This window comes from Anser anser (assembly GCF_964211835.1).
Source record: "Anser anser genome assembly, chromosome: 7".
In the NCBI taxonomy this organism is placed as follows: domain Eukaryota; kingdom Metazoa; phylum Chordata; class Aves; order Anseriformes; family Anatidae; genus Anser; species Anser anser.
The window spans coordinates 28,250,361-28,273,054 of NC_139727.1; the positions used below are offsets into that span (position 1 = coordinate 28,250,361).

A 22,694-nucleotide genomic window follows, 5' to 3' on the forward strand; every position below is an offset into this window, starting at 1 on the left:
GAGTAGGCAGGTACATCATGAGGAGTTTTTTTCTGTGCTGTGAACTCTGGTGTGTGTCCCATGGTGGAAGCTAAGCTCACAGGTATCAGTTGATGCTGTTACTTTGAGGCTAAGAAGAGGATTAGAGTAAAGAGGCTTTCAGTAACTGAGCATAATTACGCTAGAGCCCTTCATAGTAGAAATAGAAAATTGCTGATGAGAAGCTATGAGAGGATTGGAAGGGAAATTGGATTTGGAAAGCAAATTTACACGCACACGTACTTTTGCTTAAACTCTCTGTTACTCTCTAATTCTCCTAAAGGGAATGCGTGTTTGTGTTGGTCTGTCGTGCTGTCTCACACAGACTAGAGGCTTCCTTTCACCAGCTCAATTTAACAGGTAATGCCTTATTTTTGGTGGAGGAGCTAGCTGAAGGAGTTCCTGATTTTGTTCGCTTGATGTTTCTCTCTTTTTGTTTAATTTCTCTTTCTTCCTCTTTCCCTTTAGTACAGCATGGCTATTTTTGTCGCTTCAGATGTGTTCCTTACCGTGAACAGATCTAGGATTTAGCCTGGCTATTGCCAACAATAAAAACAAAGAAACAACCTTCAAGCCTTCAAATAGAGCCCACTTAACCATCATCTCCCTTCACCCCTCTTCAAAGAGTACTGTTGTGTTTTTTTTGCCGTGTGTGTGTGTGTGGGGGGTTGTTGTACCTCCTCTGTGCCTTGTTTTTCCCCACATGATAGGCTTGTGACAAGCAGTACTGATCATTTCCAGTGAGGGATTATAAGAAGAGGAAACTCCTGTGCGGCCCCAACTCCCCAAAGTGGGGAGGAAAAGACAGGAGCGGTACACGCAATCCTATTAGAAACAAGTGAGCCACGGTGAGCTGATTTCTCATCAGCCGTTGAATGTGCTTAGAGCCCAAAATGCGGATTTCTTCCCCCTGAAAATTTAGCAGGAAAACCAAACCAAATCCAGCGACAGTGGATTGAATTGAATCTCCAAGGGGTCTAGCTGTCTCAATAGCTTGGGCTTTCCCTCTGACGGCCTTGCTCTAAATCACTGGTTCTGACAGTTGCAGGTACCCATAAGCTAGAGGGTCCTAAATGTGCCCTAGTTGTTTCTTCTGCCTGTGAGAGAACAAGGATTTGCATCTTACTGCAAAGAGCAGAGCAAATTCTAGCCACCTCTGTTTTTGTACAGACGTAAGGACTTGTGATTTATCCTGTCAGGGTCTGGTTATTCCAGCCTCCTGTGGAAGGAGCAGTTGCACGTTCTGCTGTCCGCAAACTGCATCTTACTGCTTGCTGTGCCTTCTGCAGGGATGGGTGAGCACCACATTTTCGTTCAGCAAGCGACCACAGCAGTTGCAAGCAGGTGAGAGTAGCCAGTTGTGTCTTCTTCATCCTTCAGATTGTGATGAAGGGACTTTGTGGGTGAAAGAAAGATGGGCTGCTTCCCAGAGCTGGTTCTCATCATCATCTACCTTTCAGAAACGTTCACCTTCTTGAAATTTTGCCATCTTTTAATCATTCCTTCAGTATATGAGAATGTTTCATTGCTTTCCTTCAGCTTCTTTCCAAAATCTCGCCTTTGCCACAAGACTGCAGAAGTTGCGTCGAGCCCCTACCTGCCTTGCTGACAGTGTTGTCCCTTGGTAATTCTTTACGCATCTGAATGTATCGTGTCTTTCCAGTGTAAGATTAGAAACTCCTTGGAGTAGTGCCCAAGCATCTGGTAGCTTGGGGTACTGGTACATGTCTGGTGCTCCCAGATACTAAAATAATACAGGAAATTATTGGTAATGGTTAACTGCATGCTTACCACATGTCCTTCTTTGGAGGAACAGTGATGCAAAAATAGCATCTAATTCTGGTATGTGTAAAGAGAAGTCATCAGTTTGAAATATGGCTGGTTTGTAAGTATTTGTGTGTATTCCTACCCATGGGTCCTTCTCGCATTTTTATGATTTAACTATCAAATTCCTTTTTTGTCATGTCTCCCCTCTCCCCCAACATTTCCATACCTATTTTAGTGGTGGGTCAAAGCAGTGATCTTTTTTCCTAGATGATGCAGAACCTAAAACTTCTTCTGCTTTGGCTTTTTCAGCACTTGAGAAATGTTGTTTGTTGGGGCGGGGAAAAACGTGTTGCCACCTACTAAGAAATGAGATGTGGAATTGGGTGGCTGATGATTCTTTTAGGAAAACAGTTGACTCTTACACTGACTGATAATGAAGCTTATCTCTGCACACTCGAGAAGCTGCAGCAGGTCCGGTGACTACTTTTAGCAAGCATTTGCATTGGTAAGAGGCTGTTCCATCACTCCACGTAAACAAAACCACCACGACTGGCCAACGCCTCTGGCGAGATGGATGTGTACGCAGCTGCCTTTTGAGTTGATGCCATTCTGGTATGAGGGGGGGTGATGAATGAATGACCGCACAGAGCACATGCCACACCAGTCTACAGTCACTTTAGCACTGTGAATCTTTATCTGGGCAGGGAGTAAGGCCTCTCTGTACAAGAACAGTAACATGGTTAAAGTGCACTGTGTCTTGTGCCTGCATTCAAAACCTTCCCCAGCTAGGAGAAATAAGGGAAATGTTGAAAACGTAAAATGAGGCTTCTCTGTGCATCATCTAGGGTAAACTGTGTCAAAAAATGACTTGCCCGTGTGGGATTTTCTAGCATTTTCTAGCTTGCTTTTTTTTTTTTTTTTTTAAGTATGTGCGCCAAACTTTGGCTGCTCTGACATGGAAGAAGAGAAAGGATCTGTTCCTCTTGCTCAGCAATTTCAGTTAGTGCAATTCAAGTTGTCTGGTTTGCTATCCTAGTGGTGGTATCTAGGACTTGCAGTTCGTAGAGCAAAATCTGAACAGAAGGGATTGATAAGCTAGGAGGATCCAGATCTCAGGGCAGGCCAGCTCTTAGTAACACAGCTGTAATGCCCTCTCTTTCCCTGAAAACCCAGCATGGGCGTTTGCTCCATGCATGAGCAATGTCTAGGGGCATGCTGAAGTAGGGTCCAAAGCAGAATTCTCTCACTTGCTTTTCATTTTATGCCATTGAGTTCCCTTCTGCTTTGTCCTCACCGGAGTTAGCAGGCTGAGCCGTTACGCTTGGCATGACGTTTGCCAAAACCACCAGACAGAGTTCTTCCTCTCCGGGGATCCAGCTGTCTGGAGAGATGGTCCCTTATGCATCTAAAGAGTGCTTCAGGCCCCAGATTTCAGCGCCTGATGTCCCGCCTGCCAAGCCATGATCTCATACGTGGAGTCAGGACAGTTGAATGGAAAGGTCCACGTGCTGAGGCTTGGGCGGCTTTCGGTCTCGGTACTCCATGTGCTGGGGCGTTCTCCCATCGGGAGCCACAGGTCACATTCCTCTCCAGCTCTCGCTCTAAAGCAGGGGGCTTTGGTTGCCAAATAAGTCCTTTCAGACAGGAAGGAATGTTTCGTGGAGGGGATTTACCTGTTAGTGGATTAGGCTATCCCAGAGTCAGCGGCCCTGCCAGCTCTGCAAGAACCTGCCCACTGCGGCCTATTTTGAAAGCTGTTTCTCCTGCGGCCCTTGCACCCAGGCTCTGCATGAGCCTGCTGCTAGTTGGCATTTTGTTCATGTCCTCTACGGGAAGTATCGAGTAGGTAAGCCATGAACAAAGCTGGTCTGGGCTGTTGTTTTCAAGGATATTGTTGCTTCTTTGGATGCGAGAGAGGAGCCTGACTTGAATAGGACTTTACAGCACTCTGTTGATTTTTAAGTTGTCCCAGGACCTCTGAATGACCAACACTCAATTAACTCTGACCTTTCGTGGTTTCAAAATCTGGATCCAAATGCTGAGGTTTGACTCTCTCTGTCTAAAACCCCTGACTGCAGTTCCTATTTTTAAGCAGAGATGGAGGACCGTGATCTTCTGGAATTCATTAGTTTCCCTGCCGCTCACCCCAACTCCTTCCCCAATTAACAGAGATGTCGCGGTGTTGGTGCAGTCCCGTTGCCAGTCCTGTTCATGGCTGCAGTGATACACCGGGGCCACAGCTTGAGGTATCTGAGCTGCATTCAACCCTCGTTGACTTGTGAAGCAGTTTCTAAGCCCGTGCTGCCCGGTCTTGGCATTTTCTCCCTCTGCCATGGCTCACCCTTTCTCTTCTGCTCGTGTTTTTGTTTTTCTCGAGTGATGTGGTTGACCTCCCATGGGTTGGGGGGGAGCTCAGGCGTTCCTGCAGCTCCTCGCTCGGCTCCCCGACTGCCCACACCACTCTTGTTTTTTCCCATGGCAGCCAGGCCACCTGCTGATGTCCAGTTCAGCCTCTCCACCGGCCGGCCGCTCAGCACAAACCCCAGGGGCTTTAGCTCTCCTTGCAAAGTGCTAACTCGATTATTAGACTTTGGCCTAAAGTAAAGGCTCTGGGAGCAGAGCATAGATCACAGCGTTAGTCCACTGAGACGTGCGCTTAGCAGCAGGGGTGTGTTTCCTTCGGGTTTCATATTTAGGTTAGAAATGCTTTCTTTTGGGGGCCAAACTGTCATTCTCAGACACTGTAGTCAGTCTTGCTATCAGCCCCATGAAGACTGCATGTCTAAAGGAAGTGACAGAAATAGATACGTTTGTTTCCAAAACAAAACCCTTTGGTCCAGAGAAAAGATACCTGCCTCTTGGGAAAGACAAGAAGGCTCCCATCTCTCCTATTTATCTGAGCTCAAGGTCTCTCATCCTTTGTCTTCAACTTGTTTCCCATCGCTTATCGTTTACTAGAAAAACATTCCAGCCTGTGTGCAATGCTAGACCACCAAAAAAGATGAAGAAGAGATGGATGCACTGCTGCTTCTCTATTTATAGAGAAGAGACGAACCAAAAATGATATGGGAAAATTCAAATCTTTAAATACTCTGGGAGAGATGGATGGAAAAAGGGCTGCTTTCATTGTTCACAGGGTTCGGGAGACTTTCTCACGAGCTGCTTGGTGTAACCCACTGGGCAACTCACTTGTATGACATTTCTGTACACAACCCCCTCTTGTTTCTGGAGTAATTCTTCTGTTTCTTGAGGCAAGCAGAGGGGTAGCAGAAGTCGCCCCTCTCAGCAGTTATACCTTCTTGTATTAGCGTGCTCTTGCCTTCCTCCTTGGTGCTTTCCGTGCTCATCCCCTGGTGTAACCTCGTACACTGTTGTCAGCACTTCTGATCATTTCACTTGTATTCGTGTTATTCTGCTCTTCTTTCTCCCTTAGGTCTGAGCATTTTCATTCAGTCACCAGCCCTTAAACATTTCAAGATATTGCCTAGGTCCTCTGAGAACAGTAGACTGCTCTAAGATGTCTTTTTCTCCTGTCAGATCGGTGAAATCTCTTAAGTTACTTTCATACTGTTCGTGCTTCCCTCTGCCATTTTCAACCTAGCTCCAGAAACACCACCGTCTTCTCTCAGACCCCCTCTGCTGATCAAGTTTCACTAGCCCTCGTGGTTGGAAAACCTGTCTGCTACCAAGGGGACAAGGAGCTGTTCTCAGGTTTGGTTTCCGAAAGGGTGTTTCATAGCATGGCGTTAAAGCAGGAGGTGTGAGGGCAGAGGGTGATGCCGCTTTGAAATTCAGCGAGGAACTTAAGGCACAATATTGGGGGGAGAAACTGTGGTCTCACCAATGCAGAGAGAGGCAGGGCGGGCAGGAGCTGCCTCTTTGTTCTTGTATGTTTTTAAATGCCTCTTCCCTGCACATCTAGAGCAATGTCAACCTCAGCTACACTTTCTGCCATGAGCTGTGTCACACTGCTCCTTTCACACTTGAAACCTTCCCTAGCTTTATCTGCAGTGTTCCCCTCAGATCACCTCAGCTGTGACAAACAGCCATTTCATAGGGGCCCGAAGACCAGGCCAGCTTGCTGATATTTGTATTTACTGAAATAGCGGATCTGATGAAACACTTCAGTGCCTGAGGCAGTCATACTGCCACAGGCCAGATCCTGCCGTCATTCCCACCTCCTGCCCCCCTCGTGGACCTGCGATCTCTCTCTTGCCCCCAGCGAGGCTGGGGTGCACAGGCCTCTCTCGTTCCCACATTGCTGTGGCTCTTACTGAGGATTACCTTAAAGGACCAGGCAAATTGCTGGGTAGTCCAATGTGCTGGGGCAGGCTGGTGGTTTGAGCACTGATTCAACTGCTACCACAGTGGAAATAACACGAATCCCATTTGCAGTTCCCAGAGTTCCTCCCTTTCCTTCTCTTCCCCCCTCCCTGTATTTTGCTTCTGTTGATAAGTCTCTAAATGCTGCCTTTAAAAAAACCACTGTCGCCAACCACTGATTGCAGCTTCAGCTCTTCCTTAGCAATACAAGGGTGTGGGATTCGGCGCTCAGGGTCTGTCCCAGGGTTGCATCCACTCTCGCTTTCTGCCCAGAGGAACCCCAGGGCATTCTGCTCCATAATATACCCATCACGAGCGGTCCCAGGCTTGAGGACTCCTGTGCAAAGGGAATACGTGACTGTGGCAACAAAACCATCCCAAATAATTTTGTTGTTTGAATCAGCAGCTATGCTGATGGTAGGGTAGCTGGGTGCACGTGTGCTAAGCCTCTCCGGGAATGTAGCTCTCACCAGCTGTCTTGTAATGTTAACTGGACCGTCAATCTGTAGGCAAAACAAGAATTTTTGCAGGAGCCTGTTTTAATGCACAGAATTTTTTCAGAACAGCATTTAGGGGCTTCCAGCCTCCCTGATGTTTGTGTGGGAAAGGTGCTCCCGGCGACACACCAGGACTGAGAGGAGATTTAGTGGTGCTGTTGAGTTCTGCCATTTGACCACTTTACGTGGTGGTTGGTCTCCATATGTGTCATGTAAACAGATTGCTCTTGCTGATGTCACTGGTAAGAAGATCTTTATTTTGGAAAGAGCTGTAACAGTTTGATTTCAGGCTTTTAAGTCTTGGTATTTTATACGGTAAGGAAGATTGCTTAATATTTGGATGAAACACTTCCAGAAAATAGCGTGGTCTGGATGTTTTTTTAGCTTGTGTCCAAGGACTATTTCTGACATCTCAGTAAAAGGTATCTTAAAAACAATAAGTCTGTTGTCAGTAGACTGCTAGTCTGTGCAGCGTTCTGCATTCCCACTGAGCATTTTTAGCAGTCCACAAATTGAAAAAGGTTGAAGCCTATTGTTGCAGTCAATTTGGCAAATCATTTCCTTTGAGTTATTACACTGAATAAATATTTTGCTGTTCTGCCAAGAGCTGTTGTTCTGCCAGACATGTCATCATCTACATGAATAATAGATCTGAGCTCCTGATCACTTGTCGTCATGAAAGAACTGGGTGTTTCTTTGAGGCTGGGTGGGTTTGGAGTTCCTTGTCCTAGGATCTAGAACAAGATCTAGTTGTGTTCTAGATCACATAGTGGCAAACTTCTCTTGTATTATGCAACTGAACCTATTCAAGAGTTGTTAATTTTCAGCCAGCAAGAAGGTTGTGAAGTGGGACAGAAATCTGTAAAGCTTTTGTAACAAGTCTTTGAGATTTCACCTCTTCAACTGTGCAATTGAATTTATTCATCCTTGGTCCCGTTTGCGTTTCTGGATATTTGATGCAGCAAGAGTTGCACAGGTCAGTGAGGGAGAGAAGACAAGAGCATAGTATCAGTAGCTTTTTGATGAGAAGAGAATCCAGATGCCATGGAGGTAAGCAGGTGAGATGTCACCCTCCTTTGAAGATTGAGAGGAGGCAAATTTTGTTACCGAGAGTAACAGTACATCTTAATTTCCAGAACTATCTGCCACTTTTGCTACACACCCCTATCACGTGAGGGTGTCCACTAAAGCTCTATGAACAGTGCCACTGTGTATTTTCCCCACATAGACCACTTTCTAGATATTATTTTTGCTTGCTTTGTTTAGTAGATTCTATTATGCTACTCAAAGTTATGTTACTGGGACACAGGGCTGGGCAAGCCATTATTCCAGTAGCTTTATTGTAAAAAAAAAAAAAAAAAAAAAAAAAAAAAAAAGAGTTATTTATTGTCCATATCATCCAAGGATTATTTTTGTTGATGGTACTTACTGTGAAACTGCTACAAAGGTGCCAGACCTTTGTTGCTGAAAAATCCATTTTATCAAAATCAAGATTCTGTACTCATCAATGAAAGCAGACAAGCAGAGCTGTTTGGCTGGATGTTAAAATAGGCTTATGTGACAGTTTTAAGGACTATAGTATAGATACTGTGAATTGAGACTCATGATTTAGAATAGTGCTTAAACAGAAGTGATGATATGGGATTGGAGAGTTGTTTGCTTAATAAAAATAGGGGAGGGAGTGTATTCTGCATCCATTTTACTGATCCTCTGAGGGCATGGAAAACGTATTTAAATTTTGTCCTTTAAAACAAAATTCTCTCGTATATTTTCACTTGTTTTATTTCCCTCAGCTTAAACACTGAAACAGGTAAATCAATTTAACCTTAATATTCTGGTCTAATGCAAAAATGTGGTGTTTGGGACACCAAACCGTGGAGGAGAAATTAGGAAGTAAAATTAAAACCCTTCAGACTCATGGAAATAAGTCTTACGAAGAACTTTTAGGACCTTTGTGTGACTACCAAAGTGTATTTCTTTATATTAAAAGAGGCATTATAGCGTGGAATACTCTCACAAGGGTAGTAGTGGTAGTAGTCACTTGAAACGTTTCCTCCAAAACAGTTTTAATTGCTAAGGACCTTAGTGAAGCTGATGGTCTTCTGTTAACCACAAAACAAGCTTTAGGGCCCAAGAAGACCTCTGGGCCTCTGACTTGTGGTTCCTTTCAGAAATTTTGCTGGAGTAGAGGAGCAAAAAAGATGTGGAATAAATGTCTCTTCAGCGAGCCTCTTGGACTCATCTCCTACTTTGTTTATTTTTTGAGTATTTCTTGTGTCAGAGAAGTTCTCAAGGGAATTCACCATTCAGCAATTTGTACTAAGATTATCATAAATCTAAGTGGGTTTTGCTGCTTTGTCTGCTTTATGGCAAAGCTCACTGGAACTCTAATTCATTTTTTTGTCGTGTGTGACTTCCAATTCCATGAACTAATATTAGTTATACAGTGAGGAGACATCTATATATAACCACATCATTTTGTATGTTTCCATATATACTCATGTTTCTATATATAAGCAAAATGCTTTCATAGGAATATTTCAAAATATTTGTCACATTTTGTCGTGTATTTTATGGTGGGAAAGTGTAATCGGAAAAAATGCATTTAGTTCTTGTGGGACAGTAAGGTAAAATAGCTACTTGTGTGAACGGAGTCTTTTTTTAGATGCAGGCGCTACAGAAATAGCCAAGCGATTGCCGTGCCGTGAACTCCAAATGCATTTCCTTTTCGCCGGGGTCCGCCGGCCTGTTTGCCTAACCCTTGTAAGGACAGCAGCGCGGCGGGCACGCGCGGGCTCCCGGCCCCGGCGAGGCCTGTGAGGAAAGGGGGGACCTCGGCAGCGCCCGCAGCGCCGCGGGTCATGAAGAAACGATGATCTCTTTCCTGCAGGTGGAAATTACAGCGATATTTTGAAGCTTGTTTTTCTTCCGGGGGGCTGGCGTAGGGTCTTCTGATTCTTTAGAGTTTTGTACGTTTGTTTTGGTTCGTTTTTAAGACTGAGTCTTTGTGAAACAAGCCTTGTGACTGCGCTGTGTCAGTCATTTTGTTCTTTATTTTTTTCCGTACCTGTCCTAGTCTTCCATAACTCTGGAAGCCATGGATGGAAATGCTGTGTTTCCGTAAGTTTCATAAAAATGTGGTGTAGGGATAGGAGAGGAAACTTCTCCCGTTGCTCCCTTTGAGGTAAGATGAGGAGAGCTCAGCCCATGATGAAGGCCATGTCACCTGGCCTGTAGCTGCCTTTGTGGAGGGACCCGTCCCAAAGAGGCAGAGGATGCAGGAAGGAGTCAGGATACTGCAGGCCCAAGGAGGGGATGCAGGAGGACAGGTGAGAGTATTACAGTGGGGATCTGAAAAGTTAGACCCATGTAGTTAAAAATTAAAAACAAAAAAAATGGCTCTGAATTTTAGCTTTTCCATCTCTCATGCCCCAGTACTTGGCTCGTCTTCTGTGAGGCACATACAGCAACACACATCCGTTCTGCTATTGTTAATATGCTAGATAAATACTGTTGTTTATACTGTAGATTTAAGGGCAAGTCCTTGGAGTATAGTAGACTGGTTTTCTGGTTGGGGTTTATGTTGATGTTTTTGTATGGGCATACCCAGAATGTTTGGATTTACAAGCGGTCATGGAAAATAGCAGTGAAGTGTGTGAATGTATGTTGCGTGACCTAATTGCCCATATCTCTTCTAGCAGCAGTTAGAGCTGCTTTACTTCAGTGTTTATTGGGATGTAGAAGAATTCAGCCTAATCCTAGCCGAAAACAAACAAATCCAAGGCAGAAGTCACGACAACAGGACACCATTGCTCTGAGGCCCTTTCCATGGTCAGAACGTTTTAGGGATGTGGGGATGCTGGTATTGTATGCTTCTGGGTGCTCATAGCACGGGCACAGATTTGTGGGCAAAGCTGTATGGGCTGATTGAGTTTCAATCCCCCCTCTGCCCAAGGAAGCAAGAGAACTGTAAAGCACGAGTCTGTTAACCAATCTGACCCGTGCCAGTGGCTTCAACCGTGATAACTGAGGTTTCCCCAGCTAGTGGATTTGTGCTTTCCCGTAGCTCTCATCAGAGCTCTGTAAAAGGAGCTGGGTGCATCAGGTCAGTGTTTCCCAGCTGAGACCATAGGATCATGGACTTAGCTGTAGCTTGCTCTGGAGTAAAAATGTCAAAATAAATGAAGTCCTAGAAATGAGTGATATTAAAACTAAATGCTTAGGTCATTTGGGACCAAGTATGTTCAGATTCATTTTGGATGAGAATAAAATAATGATATAGACCTCTGCAGAATACCAAAGAAAACATACGATTAGTTGTACTGCCACTTCCCTAAGCTAATCAGGCAGATCATGAAAGAAATACCATCCTGGCAGTATTCCTGTTACATCACTAGAACATCATCCTGCCACAGAAAACAAAATAGGTCATCATGTCTCTTCACTTTATGTTAGATGTTAGACAAGAATTTGAATGATGCTGTAATGGAGGTGTGAACTGCATGTCATCCCCTGTCATCCACACCCAGCATTTGGAAAGCAATGGAGCTATCCTGATTTATGTGCCATCTTTGAAGTCATTTTGGCCTGAATTTTAAAATAAAACAATAAACAGCCTTCCCACTAATTTTTTTTATCGTCTTCTTGCTTTCTCAAATGTCAAGCTTACTGTCTCTGTCATTAGGCTAGGAAAATTGTGATAAATATTGTAGCAAAATATTTCAGTAGAATTTGGACACAGGTTCACCTGGAATATATCAAAGAGTTGCTTAAAAGAATTGTAAAGTAAACGTACAAAAGACAGCTACTGTTGGTTGCTAATTATAGAGTGTGGTCGCTGTTCCAGATTGATTTTCTTCACTATTTAGGTACATCCTATTGAACCTTAATTTTTTGGAATAAAGGAGCTCTTCATCACAGCAAAACAAGTTGTGGCAGGTTCACAAGTTCACCTGCTGCTCTGGACTCCTCTTCTCCTCTTCATTTTGACTCCAGCGTCTTGTTGCCCAAGGGACAGGCTACCTCTTCACCTTATCTCCAGTTCTCTCCAGTGGCTGTTGCTCAAGGGGCAAGGCTTTGCTGTCTTGGATGTGAGGTTTTCTTCCTACTTAAGAGCTCTGGGAAAACTCAACCTACCAAAGAGATGTGCAGGCTGGCCCACAAAAATACTAATTACTTCATTGTTCACAAATGCAAACTTAAAAAAATTGCTTTATAAATTCAGTAATAAGAAATATTCATAGTGTAATTGCCACAGACTGATGTTTGAGGTTTCTCTTTTCCTGTATCTAAAATCTGACCCAGTAATACCATTTTTGAAACAAATAACATTGCCATATCTTGATGGAAAGATGGTGTATTACTAGTTCATTTGAAAATCCTCTACCTAGGAACAAAGCCAGTTATTCTACATTTGTTCTTCAAAAATATTAATAATGCATTTAAACATACCATCAGTATTGTCACTCTTTCAAACAAGGTGGTTTGCTGGAATCTTTCTTTTTCCTGGAGAGAGTGAGCCAGCAGTTGAACTACACATCCTACTTCATTTGGCTACTTTACATGATAGACTTTTGAAATAACACGTCATCAAGATAAAATATATTTAATTCTTAGCAAAATTCAAAATCAGTTTCCCCTCCCTCTGTACACTGCTGTCGATGCCCAGCTCTGAAATGACAGGTGCTCTTATTCTGTCTGTCTGCTGTGGTGTCAGACAGCTTCGGCATGTCTTTGGGTGCTTTAAGTGATTTCTTTTCCCAGTGTCCGTAACCGTTGATCTATACAAGCTGCCAATAAAGAGGCGTGGATCCAGGAGTCAGCAGTGCTCTGCTCCATGCTGTTAGTTAAAATTGCACCAAAGCCAAATAAAGATGCTGTTGGTGGGTTCAGGAGGTTGGGGTTGGAAATGTTCTCTCAGTTGAGGTTCTCTGAGGCTTTGGGTCTGTCTTGACACTTGGCTATGCTTAGATGTGCAAAGTCTTTAAAAAAACCTAACAGCCGCTTTTCAGCCAGAAGACATTCCACCCATCTCACAGCATGAGACCTCGTTCTGCCCAGCCTTTCTTGCATCGTTTCATCTCGTGGTATCTGAACCTGGATCTGACCCAAACAGAAATCTTGTGGGAGCTTGTGTTTCTTGTGCCTTCAGGTTGCTGGCGTACCCCTCATTTTCTGCTGAAGCAATTTAAAATCTTTCTTTAATGGTGGTTGCCACAGCACAGTAGGTGGACTCAAGGCGTCCTGCGTTAAATTTCAGAGAAATAAATGTGCAGTGTCAGAGAGCAGGAGCTCACGTGGCCCTGGTTCTGCACCCGTGCGAAGTCAAGGTCACTGCCGCCGGTTGTGTTTACAGGCATGTTTATGCCGCAGCTTTGCTCACCGTGAAAGCACAGGCACGTACGTGGTTCTGAGGCTGTGTGAATCCCGCTGGGCAATGATGCTGTCACCGATTCAGAAAGTTAACAGGGTAGCTTATCGTTAAGCTTCCTCTGGCTGATGCCTCAATATAAATTAGAAAGCCCTGCACTGAGCTTGAAAAATCTGACGGTGCCATCGACCAGTTGGGGTTTCGAGCTGCTGGAATTGCAAACTACATGTGGTATAAATGGCCTAAAGTAAAACAGGTCATTAAAATAGAATATTAATGATTAAGTTGTTAGTAACCCAAGAACCCGTTTTAATTTATGTCCTAAATAGTGAGCTAAAAGTAAACCACAGAAGCTGATGATGGTAATAAATATATATAAATATATCCAGCCTCCGGTTCCTACCATGACCCACAGTCCCAAGATGCTGCTCTTCCTTTTCAGCTCATACGCTTTGCTCTCAGCACTGTTTGGGTCCTTATGTAAGCACGCTGGCCTCAGCTAACCTCCTCCTAATGTCCAAGCGTGTTTCTGTTGTGCCTTCTAGTACTTTACCTTTGCAGGGTTTAAAATCCCATGGTGTAGATGCCAAAATCCCAAATTAAGCTTTGTTTGTTCTAGGAATCGAGGGAGGCAGGATTAGAGGGAGGATTTTTGTACTAGGATTTTTGGCTGGGATGACACAGAACAGGCTATTGTTTCTGTTGGTGTCATGTTGTGGTTACCTGAACATTCGAGTTCATCGCCGCTCTGGGCCAACGGCTATTTTTGTTGCACATAAAACATCTCTTGACATTCTTGTTTTTATTCCATGGATTAAAGGTTGGTTAGCAGAAGCAGCCTGTTGAACAGGTTGGGGTGATGGAGGACACTAACAAGGCGACAATTACTTTCCTGCGCCCTCGCCAAGGGTGATCCCAGGGCTCAACAAGTTGCCCCCCCTCGGGTAGGGGACAGCTGGGAAGGCAGGGTGGGCTCGTAGCCACAACACAAAGCTCCAGAGGGAGACACTGGACAGACCATAGCAGATATTGGTTTTTGCTGTGGAGGCCCAGCCAGAAGTATACATCTCCCAGAGAAGATCTGCCCAGACCCAGCAGCAGGCCAGCAGCACCCAGGCCCCACCGCGGCCAGAGTCGAGGACCCCTCCTTTCCACCTGCTCTCTGCTGGACTCAGTTCTCAGGAGGACCTGCAGCTCTCAATTGAGCAAACCCAAGGTTTTGCGCTCCCTCTGCTGGCTGCATTTTTGCTGGCTGGTGCCCGCTCTTCAGCCCTGAAGGAATGCTGAAATTGGCGGGGACAATCTTGAACGAACAGGGAAGTAATAAAATTAGCACGGGTCTTTTTCATGGGTCCTTGAACACTAAGAAAAATCCTTGTTCGCCATGCTGTGAAGATGCAAGTCAGTAAAGAGATGCATTTCGTATGCTTCTTTCCGAAAGGTCATTACTTGCCTTGGGAAGTGGAAGCATGGGGGCAATCACATCAGTATGTCACACTTCAGTATCTTCTGAATCTATTGTGGAAGACTTGAACCATGACCAAGAATGACTCAAGTGTTCTGTTTGCTTGCCTTACGTTTTATCTGCATTATTTTTCTTCTGCGTTAGCCCAAATAGAGATAGGTAGGTCTCTCTTCAGACTCAATATTTTCCCTTCTCAGTGTTGCCACCTCTTTTCTCAACATTGTTTGCTGCACTCCCTTGGAATGCCGCACTCCATTGACTTGTTTTTTAAACTTCCAGCCTGTTTCTCTTCTCAGCCCACCTGTGTCCTGATACTACCCTCTCTGCTAAGAACCTCAGAAGGATGTCAAAAAGGCTTTGTTTTGAGAGTTTCCTCTCTCAACCCTTATGTTTTCAATCTCCTCCTTTCCCACTTAAGGTCTAGCAGATACTTCTGTAGGGCATTAGCTTCCAGTGTTAGGAGGCAACTTGTATTTGTCCATTTACTGGACTGAAATCAGGTGTTATTGCCAATCCCAGCCATATTCAGCCAAAATTCCCTGCTGGATGAGGACTGCATGACGGGGAAGCACTGGCACGCTGTCCTTGACCAGGGGATCAGTACTCGTGTTCAGGGTGCTTGAAACTATTCCTCTTCACTCTTTAGTTTCAGTCTTGCTGCCTGCCTGCGCCTGGTAATAGTTTCCCCTAAATGTCCTCACTTCTCTAGATTCTTCCCTAAGATTTCCTCTTCGATAGCAGAGCCCTGAGTTTAAATGACCTTTCTTCTTGCTCTCAAGTTATTTCTGGTTGCCTGCTGATTTCTTTTACTCATGGACCTATGGTTAGTAGGTGACTTCTCTGCTTCTAATCCGAGTTTATTGCCTGGTGCATTTGAGTTGCATTTAAAGCTGCAACAGGTAGCAGTTTTCTAGAGCCATGCTTTTCCTGTAAAAGCTGCCAAGTAAATCAAGTTGGGCTATGCACTTCTCACTGAGGTCTGACCAAAACAAATTGAGGGGTAGGCAGCAGCACTTGAGTTAGCGTATACTGGGTGATAGGCTGCTAGAGATGGAAAATGTTAGCTCATCTCCTCTTCCATCTGCCACGGGGCAGCGAATTACCGAGTCCTTTCTAGGAGCATTGTCCAGTCTAGTTTTCAGAGTTGCAAGTAACCGAGCTTCTGCTGTTTCCCTTGGGAAAGTATTCTTTACAGATACAATTCACTGTCAGGAAGTCATTCTGAAACTCTCCTTAATTTTTCCTTTTTTTTTGGTGTCCTCCCACTAAAATGGGCATTCAGGCTTTTAACACAAAGAATCCATTTAAAGTGCTACTTTTTGATTTTCCTGTGAAGGCTTCTGTGGTTTCTAGTTAATGTTTGTATGAGACTGTAAGCTCTCCAGTTTAAAGGCAAAGAATCACCATATTCCCTGTGGTACCGCTAGTACTTTCACTCATTTCCTGGAGGGTCTGGATGAATTTCATGTGGCTACATTAAATGAATGTTAGTTATTGGCTTCCCTTCCCAAATGTATATTAAAAAAATGTGTTTTGTTGCTGAAAAAGGCTGGATCTGAAAAGCCCATTTAAAATCTAGATTATGTTTGTGCAGAAGTTTTGTTTTTCTCCTGACTCTGTGTTGCGAACCTAAAGACAATGTGCACCAGGACGTAAAAGAGGACGTGGGGAAAGCAGCAATCCCGTTTCCCTGTTGAAAATAATCAAAGTGCAAAAGCAAACAGCATGAATGCAAATTTCAGCTAATAGAAAAGAGATTTAATGCCCTTGAACTGTGCTGCAGAAAAGAGATTTAGGAGAACACTTGTTACTTGGGTATAATTGCTTGCAAGCCAGTGCTATTCTAGAGGGAGTTGTTTTTAATGGTTAAATTATACAACACATTTTAAAATTGATTGTTTTGCATAATGCGTTGTTGAACCTGTGAATCTCACCGACAGACCACATTGTTTACCTTTGTTGAAATCAGTTGAAAGCAAGACAGTTGTATGAGAATAAACTGTGAGGTTTTTTAGAAGCACAGATTGTTAGTTAGCAAATTCAAGGGCAACTAAACACCTCCTGGGACTTTTTTCTCCCTGTAATTGCAGATGTATTACACAAGTTATAGCTTAACGTTCCAGAGGACTCACCAACAACAAATGGACTCAGATTACTGCTTTTAACACAAATTTACTAGTCTGATTCTAGCTTTACCACAACAGTACTTGCAGGAATCTTCTGTTTTATAAAGACCTACCATAGGTTAGAGAGATTACTCTTTCAATTTAAAGCTATGGCAGCAGTATTAAATTTCTGCAGCATAGTCTGGCTAGTAGCATCGTTTTCCTATTACTTGTATCACATACAAGACCATATTGTATCATTCCAGATCAGTAAAGCATACTTGCTGTCTTAACATATCACCCTTGTGTATGGAAGATTTTGTGTCATTTGGGTTCCTAAGCAGAAATACAGGAATTAAAAGTCAGAAATGAATCAAGCTGAGATTTCAATAATGCCTACCTTCAATGTCTCTTAGGATCACAGGATAATTTAGGAAAGGTCTTCTGGAAGTCATCTGGTACAATCCCCTGTTTAGAGCAGGCCATTTTTGAAGTTGGATCAGGTAACTGAGTTTTGAATTCCTCCAAAGACAGAGATCTCACAGTGCCTCTGGGTCTCTGTTTGACCATCCTCATAGTGAACAATGAGTTTCCATTTTTGCAACGTGTGTCCATTGTCTCTTGTCCCATTGGTATCTAGCTCCAAGAATAATCTAGTTTTGTCTTTCCTGTAGTGTACTGTGAAGTATGTGAAGACTTTTAAGATCCCCCTTTTAGCCTTCTCTTTGCAAGATGAAACCAGCACAGCTCTCCTTGCCCTTCCTTGTGCACTGTGTGCCCCAGCCCCTGACCAGCTCGGTGTCCATCCACGGGAATTGCTTCCATTTGCCAAAGTCTTTTCTGTACTGGAAAATACCAAACAGGATCCAGTAATCCAGGTATGGTCTCACAAATGCCAAATAGAAAGGAATAATCCCTTCCCTTGACCTGCTAGCCAGAAGTGTGCTTACACAGGCATTATGCATCTGGCTTTGGTTGGTTTTGGTGTCATGCAGCTTGTCCATGACACCACTGAGTCCTTTTCTGCAGACCCATCCAGTCAGTTTCCAGTCCCACTTAAGACTTGTTTTGTCCCAGGCTCATAACTTTGCATTTCCATGTGTTAAACTTCAGAGGTTTCCTGTCAGACCGTTTCTTCAGCTTGTGTGTCCATGGGGAAGTGGTACATACAGCTCTATTCATACAGCAAAACTCTTCATGTTCCAACATGAACAATATTCTTAAGGTCCTTTCTTTAAACATATAAATACCTCAGCATCACAGAATCTTTTTCTTTTCTTTTTTTTTCTTCCCATTTCTCTTTCAAGGAATGGTCAAGGTATTGTGAGAGTATCATTTTTTCAAGCATTTCTTCCCGTGGTGGTCTGTGTGGCCAGTCAATCATACAGTCTCCCTTGAGCTCATGCTAGGTTCACTGACCCATGCTGATTCTACTAAGCATCTTCATGCTTCTTGATTAGCTTAATAAATTAATCAGAAGTTATGGTAAAGAGCAAAATCCAAGTTGAGTGGTAAGATTTTGAGCAACGGGATGAGAATGTGTTTGCTTTTAACAGAACTCCTCGGTGTTGTAGTTACCCATGAAGGTAACTGAGAGATGAGCATTTGTCACAATTTATATCTGGCACTGTGCACATGTACAAGCTCCATAAGCTCTTGCTTACGTTACCAGCTGCTGCAGTAGGTGGGGGAAGCTGAGGCTGAAGCAAATGCTGCCTGCCTGTGGCCACAGAGGAGTTCTGGGTCAGAGCATTGCCCGCAGTTGTCTCCTTGTGCTGCTCGTTACACATCACTTGGGTCCTTTCTGCCTTTTTCATCGGAGCTGGCAGTGCTGCACAGCTGCCTGCCTGCTGACTCCCACTATATCAACACTTAAAATGAGTGGTTAAAGAAAGATTACTGTCACAGATACAGTGTGATTAGAGACTGTGGCCAGAAAATCAGTGAAGTATAGAAAATAATTGCTTATTTTCCATGCACACTTGCTCTCTCTGTTTAATACGTTCTGTGCTTAAAGCGCTATTAATAATATAGACAGTCCAGGTTTCCTTACCTGGATGTATGCTTTGCTCAGCTCCTTGTTGGATATGTATCAGAAGTCCTTAGCAGTGGAAAATACAGCTGAAACCTTGCTTTTTCAATTGAATAAAATGGTATGAGAAATACCAGTGGCCTAATACAGTCTTTGAATAAAGCTGTAGCCAATTGCTATTTAAAATACTCAGAGGAGTCATTATTTTACTCACAGACCACTTTTAAAGTTGGGCACATGCTGAGTTGTGCTTTTTAAATGATTTTTAAAGAAGTCTTTGCTCTCCTTTGGCTTTTCCTTTAGCCTTTTCCACCTTGATTGCTCCCATACTTGCAGGGTATTTTGCAGTCAGCCACACAGCAGCCTGAAGCCGGATAGTAGCCAGTATGGGAATGCATCTTCCTGCCACCTCTATCACCAGCACCAGCTTATTCCACTCTCTGATTATTTCTGGCAAATATCTGGATCAAAATTAACTTACAGAGACCCAAGAAATGTAATTTTTCGGTCTGGTCTGCTTCATCAAGTGACTGCAAGGGTACTGGAGCAAATGCAGAGAGAGTTTGAGAACAAAAGGCAGCCCAGTTAGATTGGTTGAAATTCATCTGACCCCGGCAAAGTGATGAATTCTTGAGAGTCAGAAAGAGGAAAACTTGATAGTCAAGAGGGAAAGAAAGTTAGCATCAATCTGCCTTTGGATAAGTTACGTATTTTTGACAGATAAACTGCAGAATATAATTTTAATAGTGAGGATCTAGCTGAAGATCAATGCTACGCACCGAAGATTTCATTGACTTCTGAAACTATTAAAAGTTTCAGTCATAGAATCGTAAAACGGTTTGGGTTGGAAGGGACCTTAAAGATCCTCTAATTCCGACCCTCCTGCCTTGGGCAGGGACACCGTCCACTAGAGCAGGTTGCATACTTTGGGTGATAAATCAAAAACAAAAATCACGGATTATGGCAGAGCCAGAAAAAAAAAAAACATTTCTAGCCTTCTTTTTCATTTCAGTACCTTCCCCGTCCTGTTGCTGTAAATTTACCCCATTGCTTGTAGATTTGTCCAGGACTCCACTATTAGTAAGACTTCTTCTCAAAATGTAAAATTTTGTCAACTACATTCAGGTTTATCCCAGGAAGTACAGAAGTGGAAGAAAAGGCTGTAATTTGGTGATTTTGATCAAAGCTGAAACACTGAGTTAATAGCGTTGTTTTGTTGTTCGAGGAAGCTTTCTTTTTTATTTTATCCACTCAAATGGATTTGAGCACTCTTACCACCCACTGATGGAGGAGAACGGTGAACAGCACCTGAATGAGCGGGTACAAATGAGCTGTTCTGGTCTGTGATGGATATAGTTCTTGAAGGAGTTGTGTCTTTTGGCTTGAAAGCAAATGTACTGATACCTGAGCAGGCACTGGGAAACAAATTACAATCTTCTGTTTTGTCCATGTTGGCATTTCTGTTCCACACTTCCTGAACATCATGAGATTGAAATTGGAGTAATATATTACAGGGGAAGAGCAACGATAATAATACGTAAATCTTTCATCCTTTTATGAAGTCACTTTTATTTAATGCCGTTCATTGAGCAGTAAAAAGAGCTGGAAGTCTTACAAGGAATGCAAAGAAATAAAAACTGGCACAGCGAAAGACTTTCAGTACAATACGATTGTTGATCCTTTAAAATCACAAATCATCTTTCTATTAATTCACTGTAGAATAAGGTCTCTTCAAGATAAGACTCAGCAGTGCTGTGGAGTTGGTATTTAAAGTATGTCCATCTGCATCTAAACGAGTAGCTCCAAGACAATCAGATTATGCAGTAGTTACTTTGGTGAGAATATCGCCTAAGTGGAATGGAAACTTCATTTTGAGTCTAATATTAGACCCTGCTTTGGAAAATTCCTTTTAAATGATCACAAGCTGGGAATAGCAAAAGAATTTAACTTTCGACAGACAGCATTCACCAAGAATTTGTTTTTAACTGCTTATGTTGGGTCCCTGGGAAAGCAGATGTGAAAAACTTACCAAAGTGAATTGACTTGACCTGATGCAATGTTTATATCAGTAGTTGATAAGTTTTCCTCCCTCGTCTAATTTGTTCAGGATATTTTCATTCTTCAAGCATGAGTAAGTCTGGCTTGGAATAGTTTGAATGCTTGTTAGTCTAATAATCTGAATCTTAAAACATGCAGACATTATTGCCTATAAAGGGGTCTAAGCAAAGTTGAACTATTTTGGTTGTCTTCCCCAGATGGGGATAAGTATCAGTTTTGAGATCAACAAAGAAGAATGTGAGACAACGTCGCTTACTTCTCAACAGCTCACAAAGCACCTTGAGATCTGTGTATTTGTGCTTCAGATTGCTACATGCATTTGGGGAACCCTTTGAATGCAGAGATCAAGGTGCCATTTTGGGCACCTTTACAAAGGACCGACTTTCGGTGGCAGCTAGGGATACTGGCAACCCCAGTGTCAATGCGAATTGGAAGGGTGATGGTACTTGATTATTCCCGTGGCAGAAAGGACTTCAGGAGTTAGGAAATGCACTGTGAATGATGCACAGCTTAGGGATCTTGACTACTATATCTTATCTTAGCTTTTCTCTTTGTTAATCAGACACTGACACTTTGGATATTTTAATTAATCCATTCATTCCTAAATAAGTCCCCTACTGCCTGGAGCACGTCTAAATAAATTATTTTTTGCAGGGGGGAGGAAGAAAAGAGGAATTTATGGGTTGGGCTGAGCTCTTCTCCCCAGCTCTACCCTGTCCACATGCTTCTGTGATGTGGCCATTCTTGCTGTTGTTTGTAAGCTTGAGGAGCATCCACGGGAGCTCCCTGCAAAGGAGGACTCCAGCCAGACCTTCCTCTGCCAGTGCAGGACAAAAGAGGAGAAAAGGCCATCAACAAAATAGTATAATGAGTGCAAAGCCAGGGCGATGGTTTCACTGGGGAACGAAATTAGTAAGAGAACACTGATATTTTTGACTGTTCATTAGTGTGCTAGGTGGATTTGTGTGATCCAGGAATATATTTCTTAGAGGGAAATCAGATCATGATTTTGAGGGTCTCTTAAATTTTGTAGCTTTTTTATGAGGTGCAACACCAGCCTTTCTGTCTTTTTATTTATACCTGTTGTATGTAATTCTGCTGTAATTTCTGATCTTTCAGGAATTTCTAAATGTCTAAATTGCTGATCTGTCTCCTTGCAGGCAAGTCTCACCTGGCTATAGTACAAAGAGTAAACAATGAAGGAGAAGGGGATCCTTTTTATGAAGTCCTGGGAATTGTCACTTTAGAAGATGTGATTGAAGAGATCATCAAGTCTGAGATTCTGGATGAAACAGACCTATACAGTGAGTAGAAATGTTTATTTTTTTGTTTTTTACAGAGGAGAGGGAAGACTCCATCCAGCAGCAGCTGTGTCTTATAGCTTTGTTGATGCGATGTAAGATGTTGTAGAAATGTAAGTTGCTGATTTAATATATCAGTGGACAAATAACCTGCAAATCCCTTAGATAGTCAAAGTGATTTTTGTTTTCACAGCATGGGCACCTCACCCCTTTAAGCTGTATTAGTTCAAAAATAGGACAGCTTTCTTTATTTGAGCATTCCATCTAGAAGATTCACATGTGCAACATCCTGGTCTCTCCTGTTAGCTGTTCTCCATCACAGTGGCCTAGTTTAAACCTCTTTGTTCCAGCACTCGTGACCTCCCACATTTTCCCCTAACCTCTCTCCACCTTAAGGGCCTGTAGTCTATTGACTCACTGCATTTTAGAAAGAAAGCAGGCAGATAACCATACCTCAGGGAAGAGGAATGGAATCTCTTTAGAGTCAATCTCTGTCACTCGTTCAGAGAGATCCTAAGAATGGAAAAGCTTCTGCAGGGCTAAAAATCAGCAAGTCCTAAACGACTTATTTTTTTTAATCACACGGTACAGCTCCTTCCTTCGTTAGTGTTAACATAAGGCAAATGATGGTACAGGTTGAGCATTACCTGGGAATTTTTTTTCCCTCACTTCAGTTTTTCTGGTCTTTGACCAGTTACCTAAACTGTCTTTGCTTCTGTTCCCATCTGCACAATCTGGCCTGTGCACATTGAACTTCC

At 43.2% G+C, this 22,694-nt stretch overlaps 1 protein-coding gene across 3 annotated transcripts in view; it reads left to right on the top strand.

Annotated features, from left to right (window-relative positions):
- The window catches only part of CNNM2 (cyclin and CBS domain divalent metal cation transport mediator 2), a 121,424-nt gene that overhangs the window by 70,521 nt on the left and 28,209 nt on the right, over positions 1-22,694 (top strand). For all 3 annotated transcript variants that reach the window (XR_014587046.1, XM_083845019.1, XM_083845020.1), the window contains exon 2: positions 21,796-21,939. Coding sequence is in view for 2 of the 3 variants with exons in the window: in XM_083845019.1 (XP_083701145.1) it covers positions 21,796-21,939 (144 nt within the window). In the remaining variant the exon portion in view is untranslated. The remainder of the gene's footprint in view (positions 1-21,795; positions 21,940-22,694) is intronic.